This window comes from Oryzias latipes, chromosome 6 (genome assembly GCF_002234675.1).
Source record: "Oryzias latipes chromosome 6, ASM223467v1".
Taxonomy (NCBI): Eukaryota; Metazoa; Chordata; class Actinopteri; order Beloniformes; family Adrianichthyidae; genus Oryzias; species Oryzias latipes.
The window spans coordinates 24035441-24059092 of record NC_019864.2 but is presented as its reverse complement, the minus strand read 5'-3'; the positions used below and the strand labels follow the sequence as shown (position 1 = coordinate 24059092).

Here is a 23652-nt window from a genome sequence, read left to right as displayed (position 1 = left end):
CCCCTCCCCTCTCTGCTTGGCTCCTGATTCATCTCAGCTGTGTGCACTCAACTCATCAACCACCAGACCTTCATAAGGAGATCCAGTACCAGTATTCATCACCAGTTTATTGCCCCTGATGGTGCCTAGTCTAGTCTCATGTTATTTCTAGTCCATGTGTTCATGCTCTCGACTAATATTGTTTATGCCTCGCCTTCAGGACTCTCATACCACGAGTGGACACCTTAGCCTCCTGTTTACCAGAGCCAAAGAACCTCACGGAACTCCAAGAAACCTCAAGCCACGCCACGAGCCAACTCAGACATCCAGCAACACCACGAGCCATAGCAACTTCCAGCAACGTCGCCTGTCGCTCTCCAGCCCTCAACCACATCAAGATCTCAAGAAACTCTGAATTGTATTAAAACTATTACTTACCATCTACTTACCTGTTATCCTTCCGGGTTCCAGCGCCAAAGGACAAATACAGGTACCGTCTGATCCCAGGACGCTACCCAATGTGTGTGTGTGTGTGAGGGTTTGAGTGTTTTATAAAGGACGTAGAAATCAGAGCTCACACCTGTCGGCGTTCTCTTCCAGAAAGGACTGTTTGTTTTTTGTGCAGGCGCTGTTTTATCGGTCTTCCTCTCACAAGGCTTTTATCTGCAGCTGGGAGCCACTGTGGGAACGAGAACACCAGTTTGTGCACACACACTGGAAAAAGTGGAAATCTCAACCAAGTTCCCTTCCAGAAAGGACTGTTTTTTTGTGCAGGCGCTGTTTAATCTGTCTTTCTCTCACACGGCCTTTATCTGCTGCTGGGAGCCACTGTGGGAACAAGAACACCAGTTTGTGCACACACACTGGAAAAAGTGGAAATCTCAACCAAATAAATGGCTATTATTTCAACCTAAACCCAACAGAACCAGAAAACTCAAGGGGGCTCTAAGGTTTGGTTTAGGAAGAAGTCCTGAAAGATTTCACAATCAGGTGAGTCAAAACATTCACAGCTTCTCTGCTGGGTTTTAAAGAAAAGTTTTTCAACCCTAAAACATTAGCAAATCTGACAATATCAATATTTCAGATGATGCTGTTCATCTTTTAAAACCTTAAACTGTATTTTAGCAGTTTTAACAACTGTATGGACTTAAAGGTTTGACAGTTTGTGCAGGAATGACCTCAATATGCAGGAAAATTTATTTAACCTGTGACTTTAGTGAAAGAATTTAGAAATTCTCTCCTCTGTAAATCTATCAAAGCTCTTAACTCCTTGTCATTGAAGATTTAGACGTCTAACTATGTTATGTTTCCGACTTTTTTAGTAAGATATTTTTAGTTTTTAAAGGATTGGACACAAACTCACCTAAAAAGAGTTTAATTATAAACAAACGCTTCACATGTTTCTGCCTGTATGGTTTCTCATCCTAAAGCTTTAAGTCTAAGATAACCAACCATGTCCAAACTCCAGCGCATGGGCTAAGTGGGACAGATATTTTTTTCATATTATTTCTGGTCTTCACATACAAAATTCCCAGTAATTTGGGTAAAAATATATTTAGATGTACTTCTGTTATGTGTGAAGAAATTAAAATATCATACAGCAAAAAACTTCATTAAAATGTTCCCACTTATTGAAATTCATCAACAGAAACCGAATATTTTCCTAACCCACTTTCTCCCCTTTTTGGAGTCATGGGGTTGCTGGAGTAAATCCCAGCAACGGTTTGGCACGGCCACACAATCACAGAAAAAACAAAAACACATTTACACCAAGAGTCGATTTTGAGTCATCTGAATGATTTTGGAATCCTGGTGCTTTGGGCGTGAATCTGCCCACATCATCAAACTCCTACCACTGTGCTTGACTGTTTTTGGTCCTCAGCAAGAGCTTAGCTTTCTGGAAAAATCTTTCCCTTTTAGTCTGGTTTTATAGAAAAATAAATGAATCATTGCATCAAAAACAATCCTTGTATTTTCAAGTTTGAATATAAAGTACTTTAAATTTTACTTCCTTTCTTTTCACTAATTTAGTGCACGTGACTTCAGCATGAAGTGAGGCTTTTCCTGCACTAGAGGCAAAAACGCCATCAAAGGTCTTTTTCAGAATGACTCTCAGCTCAAAGAGCTGCTGCCTATGACCAAATCTGAAGATGAATTCTCAGAACATTTATTCATAGGTTCACATTTCCACAAGTTATTACATGCTCCTGTAAGGAAAAGAACATTTACAGAGCATTTTAGCCTTTGAGGGAACCCCCAAGGTGGAACTGAACAGCTGAGCTAAAGAAAACGTGACAGGACAAGAGATGTTCGGTGAAGGCCAAATGAGGATGTGCAATAAAAAAGATCAAACTTCTGTTGAGGTGAAAATGTTAAATCAGAGCAACCTTTGAAAAAAAACAAACTACAAAATAAAGTTTTGTTTCTGGTTCAAACCAGAAACCAGTACTCATTTGTTTTTGTTTTTTAATTCTATGTCCATTCAGGAGCTCTGTAAAAACAAGTGAATGTACAGAAAGCTAAAATCCTTCAGAGCATCCTAATGTTCAATGTTCTTTGGTTCAATGTCTGTTTTTGTTAGTTCCTATTTCCAGTTGGTTAACCCTTGTGCTATCTTAGATGACCCCTCCCTTACATTGACGTGTTCTCCCTACCATGACAAAGGTGGATAAAGGTGGAAAGATTTCATGTAATCCATGGACACCAGTGAAGATCACAAATCATTGAAGAAAAAAGGTTCAGAGCACTGTCTAGTGGGTCTAGATGACCCAACTCCCAATGTTAAAGTGCCTAGGAGCACAAGGGTTACAGGGTCATCTAGACTCAGTTGATAAGTTGACGATGTTTCGCTTCTTATCCGCTTCTTATCTTCTCCATTGGTAAATACAGTTTCTTTCCAAATGAATTGAGAAAGTCTCTTGGATGCAAGACAAAACGTCTTCACCTTAAAAAACTTGATTCCTTTTTAAAGACCCAATGAAAATCATATTTTTATGTTTTTAATATGTTCTTGTGTCATTTTTCTCATGATGCAGGAATAAAATTAAGATTAAAATTGCGTTTGAGTATTTATTCAAACCGCTGTGAATCATTAGCAGATGAAAAAAAAATCTCTGTGCGTGCCATGACGCAAAATTCTAGTGAACTACAGCCTTTCTGCAGAAACTATGTCCTGAAAAGCATGTCAGGTTTTTGGATTTTTCCATAGAGGTAAATGTAGAAACAGAAAGAAATGATGGTGACTTTGAGTGGCGAGACAGAATATTTGGATTTTGCTATCAGGGAAAATTAGCCAGAATTAAATTCTTCCCCACACCCCACATTTAGGCTGATTAGAAATATTTTAGTCAATCTTTCCATTTTTTTATTTTCAACCATATGTCAAAACGCACACAAAAACAGCCTCATTGATTTTTTTGATTGCAAAAAAGCAGAATTCATCTACAGTTAATGCGAAAGAATTGTCCTGATGAAAACAATATCAGCATTTCTCAGGTTGGACTTTTGTTTTTAGGTGACATATTTGTGAATTAAGCTTCCTAAGCTTCATCCTGAGACTGTAAACTGTTACACCCCTGTCTGGAGGCTTGTAAAAGGATGTAACATAAAGCTAAAAGGAACTAATTAAATAAATGACTCAAAAACTCTCACAGACAAAACCCAGGCTGAAAATAAGCTGGGAATTTATTTAAAGGAAAACTCAAAACTACACAAAAACAACCAAAATACAAGGACAAGGCCTCTAACAATACCAAACAAAGTTAAGCTCTGCTGCCGCCAGCTGGGGTGGGGGGGGTGTTCAACAGAAGATGTGGCAGCAGTGCTCCGGACAATTGGGGCTCCAATCTGCACACAAATGTAGGAGGGAAAAAAACGAAGACAGAACCTTCCACTGCAGCAGAAAACAGAGACAGATAACACCACAAAAGAACTAAAAAAAAAAAAAAAAAAAAAAACAATATTACGGCCACAGCCGTAACATTGAGCTTGGATCAGTCAGCTGCTCTAAATGCCTGACAGGATTACAGTGACTCCATGAACTCTGCTCAGTCTGCTGCTGATTCACGTGACCAATATTTGATGCCTGAAAGTACTGCTATTTGTTCGTTTTTATTTTATTTTCTCAAACTGATGAAAAAATACAAAATCACACAAATATTTTGAGGAAAGAAGGCAGCACAGTCAGTAAACGACCGGTTCCAGACGTAACGTGGACTGACAGCGGGTCTTATGTTTCTTCTCAGAGGAACAAAAACAGAAGCTTTAGAGTTTGATGCAGGACTTTAAGAACATTCTTGAGATTTTTGGTGCTTTTTATCCAAACTAGAAAGTAAAAGAAACTTCTTCACATCATTAAAATCTATTCAAAAGATGTCAGAGAAGGAGGCTCACAATCAAATATCATGAGAACAGGTCTGAGCAGCACTTTTCACAGGTTTGTGCAAACTTTCACATTTCCCTAAACTGTATGTGACACTTTTAAAGAGTTCATGTAAAAAAGTGACCTACTTTTTACTTGCAACGCAAAGGCAAATATCAGTAAAACCCTATGATTTTAGCCACGTCTTGTAGAAATTTGGATAAAATCAAATGGAGGTGTACCACTTGATCGCAGAACATGTGGCTAGATAAAGCAGAATAACCCAAACAGATTAGTACAAATCGCTCAATCCTGGTCTGTTTAACTGTTCCCTGTGCGTTGATTTCTGCTGATTAGCTGACTGAACACACCTGGTCCAGGTAACCAGCAGCAAAAAGTGCAGGGAGCGCTGGAAAACAGGCAGAGTGAGGAGCAGTCCTGTAAATATATATCATAATATATAACAATAATAAAAAAAAACTGATGAGTTAGTGTGTAAAACTGTATCCTATTTATTACAAAAGACTTTTTTTAAACCAGCTCTTTTACTTAAGACTAATGATTTGAGCTGAACGTCACCGTTTTTTTCAGTCCATGTCAAATAGAAATGCAGGAAAGAATTTATTTTCAAATGTTTTATGAAGTTTTTCTCAAAGGGTTGAATCACAGAAACACACCGCAGCGGCAGGTTTTTTGTGTGTGTGGGGGGGGGGGGGTAAATGAGTTGAACACTAATTCAGAGGGAATGTCTTTTAAAAACTGGATTGAACAGCTTTGATCTATTCATTTATCATTTTAAATAACGTTTCCAACATGTATCTGGTTCTGTGATGTCACAGAAATGAAAAAAAAAGTAAAATGACATTAATGTAATTAATGGGTTGGACTAATTAATGTTACAGTTGCTAAAGACTGACATCAAGGCTGTTTTGCTGATATGTCACATTCACAATTCCTTCATCTCCCTAAATATGTTCATGCAAACAGAAGGTCTTCAATGACAATTCTTTTAAATGAAATTCCACTTTCTTATGGTAGAATTATGACCTCACAGTTGCTGCAGATCAATCTCCCCTGGAAACGCTTCTGGAACTCGCCTAGTAAGTGGTGGCGTTGCACTACACGCCTTCAGGTTCTTCTCTTTAGGATCCCAGATTCAGTTTGAGAAACAGACACCAACTGGATCTGTAACGTTCACAACTTTCTTATTTAATAAAGTAAAATTTGAGTGGATTGGAAAGATTTTTCTAAAACAATTTTTCAGATTTTTTAAATAAAATGCCTCCAATATTAAACTGGTTGCAAATTTGTGCGTCAAAATAAACTAAAAATGAACTGTGATGTGGTTGTTTATGCTTGAATGCACATATATTTGTGAATTTAGACCTTATTTAGCGTTGACGACGGGTGTGACACCATAGACTCATTGACTTGGTGGATAATCTCGGAAGTCACCCAGCATCTTCAAGAAGCAAATAAGACTGAGTGGGATGGGTACATGGACCAGTTTACTCCACCAACCGCAACAATTCTTAAAAAATGTAAACTGGGTCGAACAAAAAAGTTTTAAAGCTCTGCCGGATCTGTCCACCTGTCGCAAAAAAAACATAACTATTTGCACAAGGAAAAATTGTTCCAAAATCTAAGCTGAAAATTAAAAAAATGTCTTTCACAGTTTTCATTAATAGAAAATTCAAAGAGTTTTGAACAAATGTATTGCAGCCGCCTATAAACAGGTTTATTCTGGGTGTAAATATGACTTTTTAGCATAGGGGTCAATGGGAAACTGCTGACACAGCCTCCAGTGGTCATGTGAGGAACTGCAAACTTCCTGGGTTGGGTCAAATTTTGAAACCGCAATTGCGGGGATTGGCTAAACCTATTAATCTTAATATATAAACATAAACTTCTCATTTAAAAAAGAAAACAATCCAAAAAGGTTTTGTAGGTAGAGAGGCAGACATAAAATATTACAAAATAAAAGAATAAACTGTGAAATATTTGTTAGATGGAACTACAGAGACGCTCTGTAGCTGATTTTTGTGACAGGTTTAGTTGAAAGTTACTAACACATGTAAACAAACAAGATAAATGTGAGTAAAAAAACAAAAACAAATGAACCAATGAAGCAAAAAACCCCAAAAAACACAAAAGTTGAAAAAAAAAGGAAATTTTATTGTAAAGCACTTTTACAAAATACCCTGTAAACAAAATTAGAGCAACTAATGACAAACGTAAAAGTTAACTAATATAAATAAATAACTCTACAGTTTACTGGTTAGTGCCCGTCGGCTCTTTTAATGGCTGGAGTGTTAAAAAAAAGGTGCTACTTCTAAAACAAACTTAAACCTTTTCTGCCCGTTTCCACGGCAACAAAACTTTGGGTCCTTTAAGGAGGGTCTTCAACTTGACATTTTACGTAACTAAAACCTAACTGAAACAGCCACAATGTGGGAACATAAGCTAGATAATACTGTGATTTGAGAGTGGAGCCTCTCCTTGTTCCCTCAGTTTGTGCCTCCTCTTCCTCAGCTCCTGCAAATGCAGTTACACACATTTCATGTTGGCATTTAAGGAGCACAGCGAGGAATTTACTGTTCAAGGGGGAGGAGAGCACTGGAAGATCTACGAACGGCCACTTACAGTCCTATTTCAACCCCGTTTGGACTGATTTTCGCTTAAAATGGCAAACGTTTGCCACACGGAACGCATCACAGGGGTCATTTCTGCCTCAGAAACCCCACACTCTAAGGACGACGCTCAGATATTGATCCCACAGTCATCAGCAAAAGGAGTGATAGATCGATAGCTGCAAATCAGCGAAACACTTGAATGGTTGGAGATTTGTCAGTAGGCTGCACATACGTTCACAGGAAAAGGCCTCTGATGTTTTGAACGAGAAGATCCGCTTCACTTTACGCCACCAATAACAACAGCGTTTCAGTGAACCTCTGGCAATGACACAACTTCTGCAACACCAAGCTATAAAATAACATCCTCTGTCCTTCCACAGGGCAGAGTACAACTTCTCATACACAAAAATAAAACAAACATCAGACAGAAAACAGTTCAAACAGACTACTGATCGGACTGATGCTCAAAGAGTCGAAGCGGTTGAGAAGCAAAAGAGGAAAGAGTTGAAGAAAGTCGAGACGAGACGCTTTGATCAAGTCTTTATCAGTCCACACAGACAGGCTGTGTGTGTGTGTGTGTGTGTGTGTGTGTGGGTGGGTGGTTGGGTGTGTGTGTGTTTGTGTACGGAAAAGGAAAGAACATTCAGCAGAGGTCAAGCTTCACCCGTCGAGTTTTCAGAGACTAGATGCAACTTTCGGTGCGTTCTGATTGGCCACTGGCTGAAGGTAAAGGGGAGGGGTTTTTAGGACTCCTGAGGCACGACTTCCATCACCTTCTGACACCAGGCTGTGCTTGAGACTGAAAACACACACAAACACAAACTGTGAACATCTATAAAAGAGTTAAATCCATTCATCTTCTACTCCTGCTTCGGGTCACCGCGGCTTATTCCAGCTCCTTCAGAGTGAAGCAGGTGGGGTCCAGGCATTCACCTGTCCATTGTAGAGATGGACACACCAGGCATGTGACGCGCATTCAAGAGCGCGCTAAACCCGGGTTCTTGAATGCGCGTTTAGCCCATGGTGTTCACACTGGACGAGCAGGGAGGTTTTTTTTTTCTTCCCTTTCCTTTTTCAACTAATTACTAGCGCATGTCCGCCACCTATAGTTTGAAGAAACTTTGTGCGAAATGTCAACGCCGTGAAAATCCTGTGAAACTCCAGGCCTTTTCTTTCACAGCTCTATTCCGATATATGAAAGACCGGATTTCATGTAATTCTAACCAGGCGCAATTAGCAGTTATTAATTTCTCCTCCATGATCAATTTTCAACCGGTTGGCACTTAAATAAAATTTTGGGAATTTAAAGAGGTGACATCCATACGAAACTACTAAATGCACGTCCCTGATTGGTCAAAGTACCACCTGGTTTTTTTGCTTGCAAGGCGCGTTCAATGGCCGCGCGCCCGAAAACAATCGTTAAAACTTCCATTGCCACACGTGAAAGTGAGAGGTTTGAACACAGATGTCTGAAATATGCGTTTGGTAATCTTTTCGTTGGAAGTGGCTGCTTGAACGTGCGTAGCTGAGGGCGGTGTGCGCGTAGCTTAAAAATAACCATTGAGAACATCCACACAGAAAGAGCACATCCGGGAATTGAACCTTCCAGCTGTAATGCAACAATGCTAACCGCTACAACACCCTAAAGCCCTAATGATATTCCTATTTAGATGGAAAAAGTCACAGTTTGAAATGCAACTTTTATTTGTACTGTGAATAGTGATAAAATATATCCCTAAACGTGAAAAGACCTGTTTAAAATTGTTGCTTTTTTCATTCTATGCAAAGGGTTTTTTCTGTTGTAAATTGTGCACCTTTCAGCATTTCCCTTAAGGTATCGCCACAGCAAACCAGCTTTCACTGATTCTCACAGGTGGTTCCTGTGTTATCCAGTATTTTATTTGGGCTGGGGACAGGCACAGGGAGACCCGGACTTGGGGCCCCCCCTTGTGGCTACATAGTTGGGCAGTAGGGCGATCGATGCACTGATGAACTATTTCTGGCTCATAATGATCACATGAAACAAAAAAATTAATTTATATTTTTTAAACAAAGGACTACAGCGTGTTGAACTTACAGATTCCATGCAGCAGCCACTTGGGTTTGTTTTGCCACCAAACACCAATGAAGTAAACGGGCAGCCCGGTGGCGATGATACCGAACCCGATGGCGCACTCAATCGGAGTCTTCCAGAAAGACACGATGATGAGGAAGAGGCAGGCCAGAACGAAGCTTATCGGCAGCAGGATGTTGACCTGCGATCAGAGGGGAGAGCAGAGGTTTGTCAAATTCCTCCGTCAGAAGTTCTGCAGCTTTATTTCACTAAGGAACAGTTGGAGGTTGTTTGTGAAATTCCATCATCCTCAGTGGAACCTGGGTCTTGGCAGAGAAACAGGAGTTCTTGGTTCAGGAGTTCAGTCTCCATGGGTTTTGAACAGATTCACTCATGTAGACCGAATGTCAACAACATCCTCATTAATCAGCTCTGTGTCGCCATCAACAAATGAATCACAAATCTGCAGCTCGACTGGGAGTCTACCGAGCTGCAGGAATGTGACGGCCACAGAGCGGCGGGAGAAGCTGATGGAGGAGGAGAAGCGGTGGAGGCCAGCAGGGTTCTGTGGCTGTTCTACTGACCCAACATGGTAACACCCTGCAGATCCTACAGCCTCACTGAGAGACGTTCTCCCATCAAACCCACTTCCATCACTTCAGAGAACTTCCCTCTGAGCAAAACCACAACCAAATGCTACAATAAATGACTTTATGGCCACATAACAAATTTAGTACATTTTTCTAAAAATGAAGTGAGACTTTGCAGCTCAGTAAGAGACTGGTCCAAATGGCTATTTTATTGTGAAAGGCTGCAGACCCCAAATCTACTCTCCATGCAGGTTTGTCCCTTTGTCTTTAATGGATTTAAAGTAGTCTTTATCTACACCTAGAAAATGCTAACTTTTCTGCTCCAGACTCAAGAATTCCCACTCCCCACTTCTCTTCCTGGATATATCTTTCATTTAGTGACTGCAGGAAGATCTCAGCCTGCTATCTCTCAGGGGGTTGGTGATCCTCGACAGTTTCCTTTTACTACAGGAGGTCATTAAAGACGCCTTGGGACTTCTTTCTTTAAATTTGTTATTTCAAGGTTTTACAGTAAAAAAATAGACAGAAATATGATAAAGTGTTCCAAACTATCAGGAACAAAGACGGAATGATGCAAAGGAAAGGTCTTTGTTGAAGCGCTGATTCATGGCTCTTTGTTGACGGCGGAAACAAAGAAAACATTTCCTGCTGCCAAAGAAAAATGATGCAGAGTCAACGAGGACACGGATCGGCGGAGGAGACAACTGCAGTTCCTCCACCTCCGAATGAAATCATGGATTTAAGGTGGACTCACTTTGATCGGCCGCTCCAGCTCCGGCTTCTTGTGCCGCAGCCACATCATGCCGATGATGGCCAAGGCGATGCAGAGCCAGTTGAAGAAGCTGAAGAAGTTTATGACGGAGAAAATGTCGTTGGAGAAGGCATATAGCAGCGTCATCAGACACTGGAGAGAGGAGAGAAGAATAGGGGGTGGGGGGCTGGTAAATAAACAACAAAAACATCCTCCGACAGGTAACCGGAGGTGACTTTAGAATCGGGGGGGGGGGGGGTACCCACGGTGAAAATGAGGGAGGGGAGCGGGGTCAGCAGGGTGGGGTGGATCATCGACAGCAGGTTGGGCAGATGACCCTCCCGGGCGCCTACAAAGAACAACCTGAGGGCGAAGAAGACGTTGGTGAGCTCACAGGGGTCCGCCTCCCAGCTGAAGGAGTCTGTGGAAACGGGTGGGTTACCTGGAGGACGTGAAGAGGGAGCCATTCACCGAGCCAAAGCAGGACAGACCCACAAATACGGGGATGATCCACGCCATGGGACCCAGGTGGTGATTGCCAAAGTCCTGCAAGAAAACATGACCAGGAACGCAGTGAGAGTTCTGCATTAACGGTGAAGAACAGGAGTTTGGCTTCATGTTTTGTTATGTTATTTTAAACCTAAAACTCTTCTAAAACAAGAAGAAAACCCACATCAGAGCAAAGTGTAACTAATAAATCCACATTTGTGAGTTCTAAGTCTTTCTGCCAACAAATCCTGTGTTTTGAGGTCAACGAAAAAACTAAAATATTCTTTTAAATGGAGCAGAAGGGGGAAAAAAAACAACAAAGCCCAGCAAAGATGGTAACAATGATGCTCTTCTCCTCCCACAACTGCCCCTCCACCACCACCACCACCACCACCATCAGGCCTCCTTATGAGAACCTCCAGGTCAAAGCTACTGGATAATGTTTCAATTGTTCACAGAACAAAACGTGATTAAAAAGTTACATTTTTATTGAGAAAGAGCAGCTTCGATGAATTGATGGTTTCTAGAATTTACATTTTCGGTTTCCATTGGCAACCGGTATTTACGCTCCCATCCCACCAGTATCACAGAGAAGAGAAAGGAAACACTTCAAAGAAAGCAAGCAAGTTATTCTGATGAGAGATAAAATGCTCCAAATGAAAAATCTGATTTTATTGATTATTTGTTTGCAAATTAAATACACAGACATTGAATATTATTGTAATAAATGATACAAATTGGTTAGAATTGGCATTTTTTGGACTGAATTATAAGATGAACAACATTTATTGGTGATTTCTATATTTTTCTTATTTGTTTTTGATCAAAATCAAACCTAACGTGAGAAGTTACCTGTTCTGGTGATTTTATGTGGTAGTTTTTTGGTTTTAAGAGAAGTCAGGTGTGGTTTATCAAACATGTAGAGTTGACGGGAGATCAGCTGTTGCACTCACCACAGCCACCGCCTCTGAGCCCAGCATCTGCTGCGGCGACAGCGTGGTGAAATACGCCAGGTTGGTGAGAACGTACACGGCCGTGACGATGGGCAGGGAGATGATGATGGCCCGAGGAAGGTTTCTGACACACAGACAACAGGTTAAAGCTGCAGCCGTTCACCCGCTCGTCAGGAAACTACAAAGGGAGACTCACTTGTAAGGCTCGATCATCTCCTCTGTGACAAAATTCAAGTAGTTCCTAAAAACAGAAGAAAAGATGTTCAGAAAAGGAGCGACTACAAAAGATAACAGAAGCAGGCGGGTCGGCACATCCACTCACCAGCCGCCATAAGCAAACAGGCCGCTGTAGAGCGCCAGGCCAATGTTTCCAAACTCATAGTTGGATCCCTTGAAGGAATTTTCTGGGAGAAGATCGTCTGTGTCACCTGGGGAAAGAAAAAGGACTTAAAGTGAACTTACAAATACATTTCATTGTAGGTCAAAGATCCACTCTGATGAAAACTGGGTTTTTGGTGTTTTTAACATGTTCTCATGGCTTTTTTCTGCAAATGGAGGACATAAATGAAACAAAATTAAGCTCAAAATTACACTTTTTAGTGTTTCTTTATTAAAATCAAGATGAAAAAAATGTGGTTTGAAAGATAGCCTATTGGTGGCATAGAAGCTCTCAGCAACGGGGAAGGGAAAGGGGGGTGGGGTTGCTCTGCCCCAACAGTCCCACCCACAACTCAGAGGTGAATTTCTAACAAAGTCCTGTCGCTCTGCAGAAACTATGTCCTAGAAAACGACACACGTTTTATGATTTTGGCTAAAAACACTATAATCATAATTAAAAGACCCCTGGAATGCCTTTTCTTTCCTGTTCAAGCTGTTTCAGATTTCCCATTTTCCCTATTTTGCCTCTGTGCCATCCTCATCTGACCGGGCAGATTAGGAACGCAGGTGGAGGAAAATGCTGCGTCTGCCCCCACAGCCGGAGGCAGAAAGGGAGGGCCTCATTTGTCTGGAGGCTGAGCTGGATTGTGGGGATCCTTGCCACATTCCAGCCCTCTTCAACATGGCCGCACATTCTCAGACACGGTGGAGGTTGCTAAACCAACAGCTCCGGGCATTGTGGGCCCAAGCCGGGGTGCGGCGTGGGAAACACTAAGGACAGGAACCGGGATAACGCACAGAATAATCCCGCCTGCTGCACCACAGGCGGCGCCAAGAGAATGAAGCCCAGCTGAACCACAACTCAATATTATTTAACTCATTTAAAAAAACTCAGCTAGTTAAATATTTTTCTTAGGGTTTTAAGCGACTTTAAGCAATATTTCAAAAAATATAAATAGATATTACATGGAATATAATATACATTTTTTTCCTAAATTTACTAAAAACCGCAGTTTTGTCACGACTTTATGAGCTCAGCTTTTCGCCAGTTGACTTATGAAAAATACTTAAAATACTAGTATAATTTTTAATTCATCTTTTCTTTTCTTTATTAATCATTGAGCTCCAACATGTCCAAATCCTCTCAAATGTGAAAATCTGTTTTTCTTCCTTTAAGTGTTTTGTAGGCGCAGATTTTACATTTCTACGCAAGTCAGTGAAATCAAATATTTTTAAAACTAAATTAGAAAAAGAACAGAAAATTTGTTTTCTTTGAATTTTACTTAGGAAAAATGTTTTTTCCGGTCAGATTTTTCTTGTTGCTGAATGGGCATCAGCTTCAAAGAGGTGGCACTGCTGGGTTTTATTAAAAGAGAAACTGCAGGATTTCGGGAAAAGGATTTAAAGTTTGTGTTCAGACATTTGATTTTCAGAGATTCAAAAAAAAAAAAAAAAGTAGAACCTGTAAGTGCATCTAATAACAGAGTAGCCTGATGTACAGCAGCCATCGCTTCTGAAAAGAGGTAGAAATGTTCTGTGCTGAATTTTTTCTTAATGTCTATCCAAAAAAAGAAGTAAACCCTCCATAAGTGTGAGGTAGAGGCTGCAACAGTTCTCCTCAGGCTTCTGTAGTCCGTTTCACGGCTCGTCGCTCTTGTTCCTCGTCTTCGTCGTAAAATCCGAACAACGCCTCCTTTCTCTCTAACCTTTTCATCTTTACATGACTCATCCTTTTCTCCGTTTCTCCTCCAACATTTTTCCCAGACTAATCAGCTCCTCTGTAGCAGAGTCTCCCTGAAAACCGGTCGGGAAAGACTCGTGACGAAGGGACAGGTGAGAACATACGGATACACGCAAATAAATCCCTAAGACTTCAGCTCCTAAATAAAAGCTTTTAAGAACCAACTTTGATGAAAACTGTGTTGTTTTTTTTAACATGTTCTTGTAGCATTTTTCTGTTAACCTTAACATCAAAATTGCATTTCTGAGTATTTCTTTATTCAAATTGTTGTGAATAAGGAGCAGACAAATAAATACAGTTAAAAAAAGAGCTTATGCAGGCCGGGCCACAAGCTCCTTGCTCCAAGCTCTCAGCAAGAGGAAAAAAAAAAGGGGGGCGGGTTTGCTTCACGCCAGCGTCCCGCCCCCAACTTAGAGGTGAATTTCTAATGAACTACTGCCACTCTGCATAAACTATGTCCTAGAAAACAACACATTTTTTGATTTGGGCTAAAAACAGAATAATCATAATGAAAAGACCATTGGAGACACTTTTAAAAAGATAAAAAGATGATTGGAATGGAACTTGAAGACATCAAACTCATGAAGTTCTTCAAGTTTGGGATGAAAATTCTTTTGCTTTTCTTCTTTTGAATAGATTTTTGGAATCCCTTCAGTCAGAATAACTGATGAAGGAATCAAGAAACAGATGTGGAGATTATTTTTCCCCAACAAAGGATTAAAGGTTTAAAAGGTTTTAGTATCATAGATTCTAGCTTTTAAGGTTTTGTAAATGAATCAACATTAAAATAAAGTGTGTTGCTCATTTTATTCATCTCTAGACTTAGATTTTATACAAGGAAAACTGAGAAAAATGGCATTAAATCTGTTCCTTTTTGCTCGAATTGAAGTTTTTCTTGCATTGTTTGTGTTGCCTTGAGAAAACTTATTTTGTAAATATTTCTAAATGAAGTGAATTGAATGCAGGAAAGCTCCATCACACCGCCGCCCTTTTGTTGGGTTTTAACACAGAAAGCAGCAGACTGTGCTGCTCCTTCCGCTTGTATTTTGCTGCAACGCCTGAATTTAAAACTGTGGGAACAAACGATCGTGGCTCCTCACAACTCACTGTTCTGAGTGTTTTTCCTCTTTTTCTAGTTTTACTTTATTTGTTTTTTTCAAACATGGAATCAGACTTTCAGATGCACACAAGTATTTTTTTTTTTTGTGGTTCTACTTCCTTCTTTTCACTACCGTCTGTCATTATTCATCAGTTCCTTCCTCTTCTTCAGCTTCATGGCTTCAGGAGCGATTTTCTTCATTTGTGATGCCAAAAGGAGCAAAAAAATACAGAAAAGGTTGAGATTTATGCTGCACAAAAAGACACATTTGTCTGTTTTTAAATTAAAAGAAATAACCGAAGTAAAAATATCATTTTAGAACAGAAAAAGTTGCTCACAATGTCAGAAAAATGAGGTGAAGAGCAGATAAATGCTGACAGGTCTGATATTAAAACATGAAAAGGATCCACAGAAACAAAAGCGGCTGGACTCTCTCTCCCTTCACTCCTCCTTACAGTGTGCAGATACCTGCCTGCTGAGTCGTGGTTTTCCTTGGAAAGAGTAAAAATAGCTGAAGCTGTTGGAGTGGGCGGTCCCTTTAGGACGGAGGTGAAAGAAGCTCATTTTGTGGGATCCGTTGCAGGAAAACATATGGTGTCAAAATAGAGCCTAAAGTATTGCGCATCAAAACAGTAAAACCGCGCATCAAAACCCCAAATCTGCGAATCAAAATGCATAAATTGAGAACCAAAACCCACAATTTGCAACCAAAGGCCTTTCCCCAAAGCACAATCCTATTTCTCAGCTGCCGATTTGTTTTCTCGCCATTCTGAAATCCTGTTTTTGAGTTGCAGTTTTATTTTGAAACTGTCTTTTTGATATTGCTTTGAATATTTTTTTTTTTATTTTGAATATTGCTGTGCCAGGATGGCACAGCAATATTGTTTCTCTGTTCAATAATTCCCTCTGTCTGTAAACCCTGAAAAATATTGAGAAACCTTATAGGTTATAACATATTTGATTAACCCTAGTGACAATCCACGGGCAATTATTCCCAGGTTGACATGACCGATCCTGACACTGTGGTAAAAAATGTTCTTTGTTTAATCCACAAAAGTCATGAGAAGAGCTGGATACCCCGCTAGCATTGAGCTAGCTAGCATGCTAACACAGGAGAACAATGGTGGTAGTTTTTCATGCAACATCTAACTTTCTAACATCTTTTTTCACTAGCAGCTACTGGTGGAGCTCCTCATCTGAATGTGCTGGCGTCCTCTGGTTAAATAAAGTACAATTTTGATCTTTTAATATAGTAAAAGATATGAAAAACATGAGAAACTTACCGGCACATTCTAAACTGGTCTGTTGACGTAAGACTCGGTCTTATTCGGTAGCCAATGAGCTTCTGGATATCAGGGATGTCCCGCCTCCCCTCCCCTTGACTGACATGTCGCTGTTTTTACGTGTCGACAGGTTTTAGAATCAAAACCGCAAAAAATAAAAGCGCAACTCAAAAAATAAAAGCGCAACTCAAAAAGACAGTTTCAAAATAAAACTGCAACTCAAAAACAGGATTTCAGAATGGCGAGAAAACAAATCGGCAGCTGAGAAATAGGATTGTGCTTTGGGGAAAGGCTTTTGGTTGCAAATTGTGGGTTTTGGTTCTCAATTTATGCATTTTGATTCGCAGATTTGGGGTTTTGATGCGCGGTTTTACTGTTTTGATGCGCAATACTTTAGGCTCTATTTTGACACCATAAAAACCCACCTTCAGCACACAAACCTCCTCAGGGAGAGCTGAGTCTGCAGGCTTCTTTCACAGAAACGTCAACCCTGCACAGCAAAACCTGGTTTTTCACGTGCGGATTAAGGCAGCAAAAGATAATCAGATTACAGTGATCCTGAAATTAGGATTCCAGCAGACTCTGACCTCCTGAAGAAAAGATTCTTCAAGGAATGACACGGATTTTCTGTTCATTCTTAAAGCTTAGTCTGACTTTAACCCCAGAAAACTTATGGGGTCGGCTGTTTTTATTTTTTATTTTAAGTTTAATTTTATTTGTTTGTTTATTTTTTCAGCAGTTGATTTTTTACTCATTTTGAGCAGCAGCAAACAAAAAAATCATTTAACTTTTAATTTAAATCATTTAATTTAATCATTTAATTTAAAAACTGTTATATTTTTTTTATTACAGATGCTGCATGTCCCTTTGCAGTTCTGTAATTTGCTTGTTGAGAGTCTCCTTCATGCAGGACGCACTCCAACAACCAATCAGCAGCCCGGGACAGGCCTTGTGTTTGCAGATGTAATCGGCGGCGCTCCGCCAGCTTTTTCCCTCCATCGTCATAATGAGGGGGTTTTCTGGGATAAACAGCAATTAGAGGTAGAGAGACGACAATGACGAGCGGCAGAGATTTAAGGGACGCATCGGGATGGAAACCACATCAAAAGCGGATCTTCCAGGACTAGAACTGAACAAATCCGTGGAGTTTAGCTGCTTTAGGAACAAACAGGTGAGGTGGGTCAGGATCTGCTCAGGAGTGAAAAGTGAAAACGCTCTCGGCTTATTTTTGAAGAACCATAAATATGAAAAAATGAAGACTTCCTTAAAGGAATCTTGTTTTTGTATTAAAAAATTCATGAACTTTTAGGCTAAAATCATGAGATTTGGAGGAGAATCGGAGCGTTTATCTTCCTGTTCTATCCTTTCTCCTCCCTGTGTTCCTCTTCAGCTCTACATCTGACCGCTCCAGCTCACACCGAGACTCCCGGTGGTCAGCTGATCTGACCCATGACCCCCTCACATTCAGTCTTCGTGTGTCTTTTCCTCCTTTGCGCTTTCTGTAGCTCCTCGCTCCTTTCCTTCTAGCTGTTAAACTTTTGAACTTTGAGGAAGTGCAAAAATATATCATGTATAAGCAATATATTTGACAAATAAAGCTGACTTGACGATGAAACTTTTTCTTTTTCTAAACTTCTCAAGCTTCTTCTGCACAAACATGAGGAACTGACCACATTTTTGGAGCACATCTGAATGTGGAATTTTTGATTTAAAATGATCTAAAAATCACAAATACTAAATGACTCACTTCTCTGCCCTTTTCAGATGCAGACCCGCTGACTAAATTCGTCAGGGTGATGTTTCAGTTCTCGGCGACCTGCTGAAGCTTACAGCGTGTTGAAGTTTGGTTCAAAAGGTGCAAGGTCATGTTTGGACTCCTGGCAGGGAGCGGCAGAGAGACGGCCATTTGCCAAATAAAAATATATATATATACACACAACTGAAGCCTTCTGTTAGTCTGATTTCTGTTTCTGTGGAGTTTATCACCTCAGCTCATCCACCTTTAAAGTTTTGCTGCAGTGTTTTGTCTGGACCGGCGCCGTGTTGATGTATCTCAGCTCAGACAGGAAGCGAAGCAGCCGTGTGAGCACAGCTACACTTGGCTGCAAAGCTAAATGATGAGGGGTGGGGGGTGGGGGTGTTCGAGTCCACAGTGACCTGCTGGAGAGCTTTTTAGATCACTGATACTGAAAGCATCAAGTTAACTCGGATTTTAAAGTGAGGTGTCTTTTCAGTGATGTTAACCTGATGCAGGAAGAAATGTCCACTAGAGGACAGAGTTCTCCCTATTAGTTTCTGATTGTGGAGGCAGAAAAAATAAAATCATCTGCCCAACATTAAGTTACTTTGTTTCTGCTTTCACAAACAAAACTCAAGCGTTTTCCAGGTTTTCCAGCACCACTGGGAACCTTGCTGTTTGTCATTTGGACACTGCTTTCACACCGGTCTGTTTGGTCTGAACGTTTGCCTCATTTCTAAAGTAAGACTCTGAGCTCTGAAGTGGGAGAAAAAAACAATAACTCGTTAAAAAAGTATTAGATTTTCTAAAAATGTTTATTCTATAATACTGGAATTATTTTTCTACAAAAGGTTTGAACTTTTAAAGTTTAAACAAGAGAGAAAAGGGTGAAAATGTCCATATCTGTCTGAGAAAAGTCTATAAAGTGTTGTGAGAGGTTTTACATCCCCAAAACATCTGTAATTTGCAATTTTCACCTATTGCAGGTTATTTTTAGAACCTCTGCGATGAACGAGGGAAAACTGCACAGCAGCATCACTTCTATCTGAACGAACCATAAAAAAATCAAAAGGAGGGATGAGTGGCATAAAAGGCACCGGATCAACTGTCAAGCACGGGGGAGGGAGTGTGATGATTGGAACATGTTTGACAGTCTTTTTTTAACAAAACTAACAGAAATAAGTAAAAAATTGTATATTCAGTCAAATTATAAATTAATTCAATATTATGATACATATTTATGTGATATAAATGTATCTCTTGTTGTCGTTAAGGCAGCTGGTTTCTTTTTTAGGCGTGGCAGCGGATGTTGGTGACTCCACAGCTCGTGAGCCATACCTTGACCAATCTTGACGAAGCCGATGATGATGATGAGAATGAGCGCGAGAAGCTTGGCTGCAGCAAAGAAGTCCTGCACCCTGGTGGCCGCCTTCACGCTGTAGCAGTTCACGAATGTCAGCAGGACTGCAGAGAAGAAGTAAAGAAACTTCACACAAAGTCACACAAAACATGCAACAGCTGGAGGACGGCAAAACCACACGTCCTCCTGCAGGTATTTCTGATGCTCCTGTTTGTTCTCAGGGTCGGTCCACCTTTCACTCATCCCGGGAACACGATGTGCCCCAGTGTCTTTCTCACAACACCATGCAAGCTGCTGAGGAATTCACAGTGATGGAGGACAAACAACATTCTTCCCCACTGTACCCCTCTGTCTTTGTAGAACTGCATGTACAGCTCCTGAAAAGACCCCAGACCCCATTAAAAGTGATTAACCAAAGCAGCAGGTCCTTCAAAGCTTCTAAATCAGGTCGGAGCCCCAACAGAAAGACGAGGCGGCACAATGGGGCTCTGTACTGAAGAAAGGCAGACAAAAGGGAGAAAAGGGGGCTACGGACAGTAGAGGACCGGACACGTGTTGGGCTCAGAATGGCGCCAAAAGCTTCCAGACTGCAGAAGGCCCTTTGGGGCCACATGGGTTCACACAGGATCTGAATCGCAAACAAACGTGTTGAACAATAAGACACACATCTATAACAGAAGTGTAAAAAGGTGAAGGTCCCAGCGACCGGGACTACTTTTTTATCATGTGCTTTTGGTCAGGATCTAGCCTTCAGTCAACCAGATCAACACATATGACACACATGCATGCATGCGCAGCATCATGCCTGTCTGCACAGATGAAGTCGGACGGCGTCGGAGTTGAATGGATGGATGGAGGGATTCCTGCTGCATGTGGAAGTCGGAGCGCTTTGTGTGCAGGCAGAGACTGGCGCAAACTGGCCGGTAAAGCGGCTTGTAATCCAGAGTTAATCTTGTTAAGACTCAAAGCGCAAACAGACTCTGCTTTCCTGAAACGCCATTATACTGGCAGGTCTAGGACTCAAATCTGAGACTGTCATTTGTGCTTTCGAGCACCAAATCTCACCAACATGAAAGATGTCAGAATAAAAGCATCTGAATTATTAGGAAATATGGCTATGTCAAAAGGTGAACAGCAAATTATTAAGAAATAGCCAAAGTTTTACTAGATTTTTGTGAAATGTTTGAATAAAACAATATAATCATTTTAAAAAATTTAAGTATTAATGTTTAGTTTCTATTCAAGAGTTTTGATTAATATCAAATAATATGTCAAAGATTTTTAGAACGAAGTTGAAAAATGTTTCCCTATAAAAAGGTCAGACTGTGAGCTGATGTAACAAACGCCACAGTTTTCAACACTATTGTCAATTTGGCGCCTGCGCAGATGGAGGAGTCCCCACGTGCTCCGCGAGCGCAGGTGGCATTCACATTGTGGCTCACCTGCGCGGATGTTTTATGTGTGATTAAAACAGGAAGCGCAAAAACATTTCACATTCGCATCATCCGGTCCGGTTCGGCCCGGGTACTCACGGATGCAGAGGCAGGCCACCAGCTTGGCCCCGTTCTCCGGTACCGGGCAGACCGGGAACAGCGGCTTCAGCAGATAGGTGGCGAAGACGTAGGCCACGATGTACTGCGAGGACGGCCGGATGATGAGCAGCTCGATCCAGAGCTTGAGGAACGCCGGCAGGGAGCCGTACACCTCCAGGATGTAGGCATAGTCCCCCCCGGACTTGGTGATGGTGGTACCCAGCTCCGCGTAGCAGAGAGCCCCCACCGTGGAGAAGACCCCGCACACCGCCCACACGATCAGCGACAGCCCCACCGAGCCCGCTTCCTTCACCACCCCCGTCGGCGTGACAAAGATGCCCGAGCCGATGATGGTGCCCACGATGATGGCCACGCCGTTCAGCAGGGTGATGGTCCTCTTCAGAGCCACGCCGTCCTCTCCTCCCGCCGCAGCCTCCCCTTTGTCCTCACTTCCCGGTGTGCCCGCCGGGCTGGACCCGGGCGAGGACAGCATCCTCTCCATAGCCTGCTTGTCGTCCTCTCTGCCCGCGGACGAGTTGGAGTTTCTCTTCTTGATGACTGCTGCCATCGCCGCTTCCTCGTTCTTCTCCTGCCGCGCAGAGCTGCTTCCTTCTCCCGGGCTGTGTGTCCGCGGATGCTCAGGCCGCCCTGAGCCTCGAGCGCGTCGGGGTTTCTGTTTGACTGAGTCAGAGGAGCGCGGCGTCTCGCTCCGTCATGGTACTAAAGACATATGGAAATGACGGCCCTCCTCCAGCGGGGACGGCCCCGTTTACGGCTAATCTTCCACTTCACTATAAGTGCCGTTTGGACAGCGCCATCTAGCGGCACCTACGGGGAGCTGCTACTACACATCTTTAACGAAAGTGTTTTTTGGGGCAAAATGTACAATTTAATACGAAGATATTTCCTTACAGAAGTGTCAAATTCTCACATAAAAACCAGCAAATTCTTAACATCAGTTATTTTTCCAAACTTCTTTTTTAAAGGCACTTTACAAGTATCCTACAGGTAAGTCAATCAAAAATGTGCAAAGTTTATAAATTCCCTCCACCCCATAACCGTCACCTAACATTATATAAGCTAAATTCTAAATCTTCACGAAAGAAATATGCCAAAAAACGAAAAGCTAATCAACATTGCTAAAAAGTTCACTTAAAACTATAATTTAAAAAAACATTTCTAACTAATTAAAACCCAAAATGAACAAAAAACAACCAAAGAAAACAATCTTAAATCTATGTAAAAAGTTGCATTTAACAGTAAATATTACATAAGATAGACATGGATCATTTTCCTTTCAGGGGTGACCACAATGAATCAACTTCCTCCAGAGGATGTCTTCTGCTTCCTCTCTTTTAACACCAGCTAGCTTCGTGTCTCCGTTCACTGCATCCATAAACCTCCTCTTCTGTCTTCATCTCAGCGTTTCCCAGCCCTGGTCCTCAAGGTACACTGTCCTGCACATCTTCCATGTTGTCCAGCTTATCCTCACCTGATTCAGCTCATCGTGCAGAAGCCTGACAATGACAGTCATCAAAGGCAGGTGTGTTTGAGCAGGGTTGGATTGAAAAAATGCAGGACAAAGGTCCGGGGTTGGGAAACGCTGCTCGAGACCAGAGGTGTCAAACAGGCCTCGAGGGTCGGCCTCCTGCTGCTTTTAGAAAAATTTCTGCCTTATCTGCGGCTGATTACCTTGATCAGGTGGGTTTCGCCAATAAGGTGCTTCAGTGGCAGGTTGGTTGGAAACATGTTGTAAACAGGCCCTCGAGGTCTGGATTTTGACACCCCTGCTGTAGACCTCTTGCCTGACAGTCCTAGACTCAGCAACCTTCTACCAATATATTCACTGTTTCTCCTCTGGACATGTCTGAACCTTCTCAGTCTGGCCTCTCTGACTTTATCTCCAACACCTTTAACATGTGCTGTCCCTGTGATGTAATCATTCCTGATCCATCCTGGTCACTCCCAAAGAGAACCTCAGCATCTTCATCTCTGGTACCTCCAGCTCAGCTTCCCATCTTTTCCTCAGTGCCATTGTCTTCAGGCCCAACAACATGGCAGCTCTCACCGCAGTCTTGTACACCTTTCCTTTCATTTGAGCTGAAACTCTTCTATCACACTCTTCTATCCACCCATTCCAACCTTTCTGCACTCACTTATTCACTTCTTTTCTCTCCTTTACTCTGAACTGTTGACCCAAGATCCCTCTCATTTATGTTGCGGGTAACCTTCGCTTCTACAAACGCACTTTCCTTCTCTCCTTCTTCGATCAACAGTAGTCCAACTTCCACCGGCACCCTATCGCTCAACAGCACCAATGGCGGTCGTTGTTAACCTGGGTCTCGACTGACCCGGTATAAATACCGCAAGTCTAATTCGCATATTTGGCAAAGATATTATGTCTGATGCCCTTCCTGACACAAACCTCTGTATTTATCCGGGCTTGGGACCGGCAGAGTGTGACCCTGGCTCGGGCCCCGCTTGGCTACATTCAAAATGTGTTTATAAAAACGCCACTTTATACGTTTTCTGTAGGCAAACCAATCAAAAATGTATATGAATTCACTCCATCAGAATTATTGGCTTTACATTATACAGGCCTAAGCTTATTATTAAATCTTCATGAAAGAAATGTGGAAAAAAACAAAAAGGTGTTCAATTGACTATGGTGAAACAGACAAATCAACTAAGAAATCTAATAACTATATTAAAA

At 41.6% G+C, this 23652-nt stretch overlaps 1 protein-coding gene and 1 long non-coding RNA gene across 2 annotated transcripts; one reads left to right on the top strand and one right to left on the bottom strand.

The window, feature by feature from the left end:
- The first annotated feature begins 202 nt into the window (after positions 1–202).
- On the top strand, positions 203–2427 carry LOC110015259. Its single transcript, XR_002873419.1, has 2 exons — positions 203–469; positions 605–2427. It is a non-coding gene; the product is annotated as an uncharacterized LOC110015259 (long non-coding RNA).
- A 1202-nt stretch (positions 2428–3629) lies between these two features.
- Positions 3630–21684, bottom strand: slc7a5 (solute carrier family 7 member 5). The gene is made up of 10 exons (XM_023955954.1): positions 20940–21684; positions 19386–19511; positions 12131–12236; positions 12005–12049; positions 11809–11932; positions 10809–10912; positions 10633–10729; positions 10370–10519; positions 9050–9227; positions 3630–7771 (listed from the first exon to the last, which is right to left on the bottom strand). Exons 1-10 carry the CDS (start codon positions 21505–21507, stop codon positions 7716–7718), a joined length of 1554 nt encoding a protein of 517 aa, XP_023811722.1. The 5' UTR covers positions 21508–21684; the 3' UTR covers positions 3630–7715.
- Positions 21685–23652: the final 1968 nt, after the last annotated feature.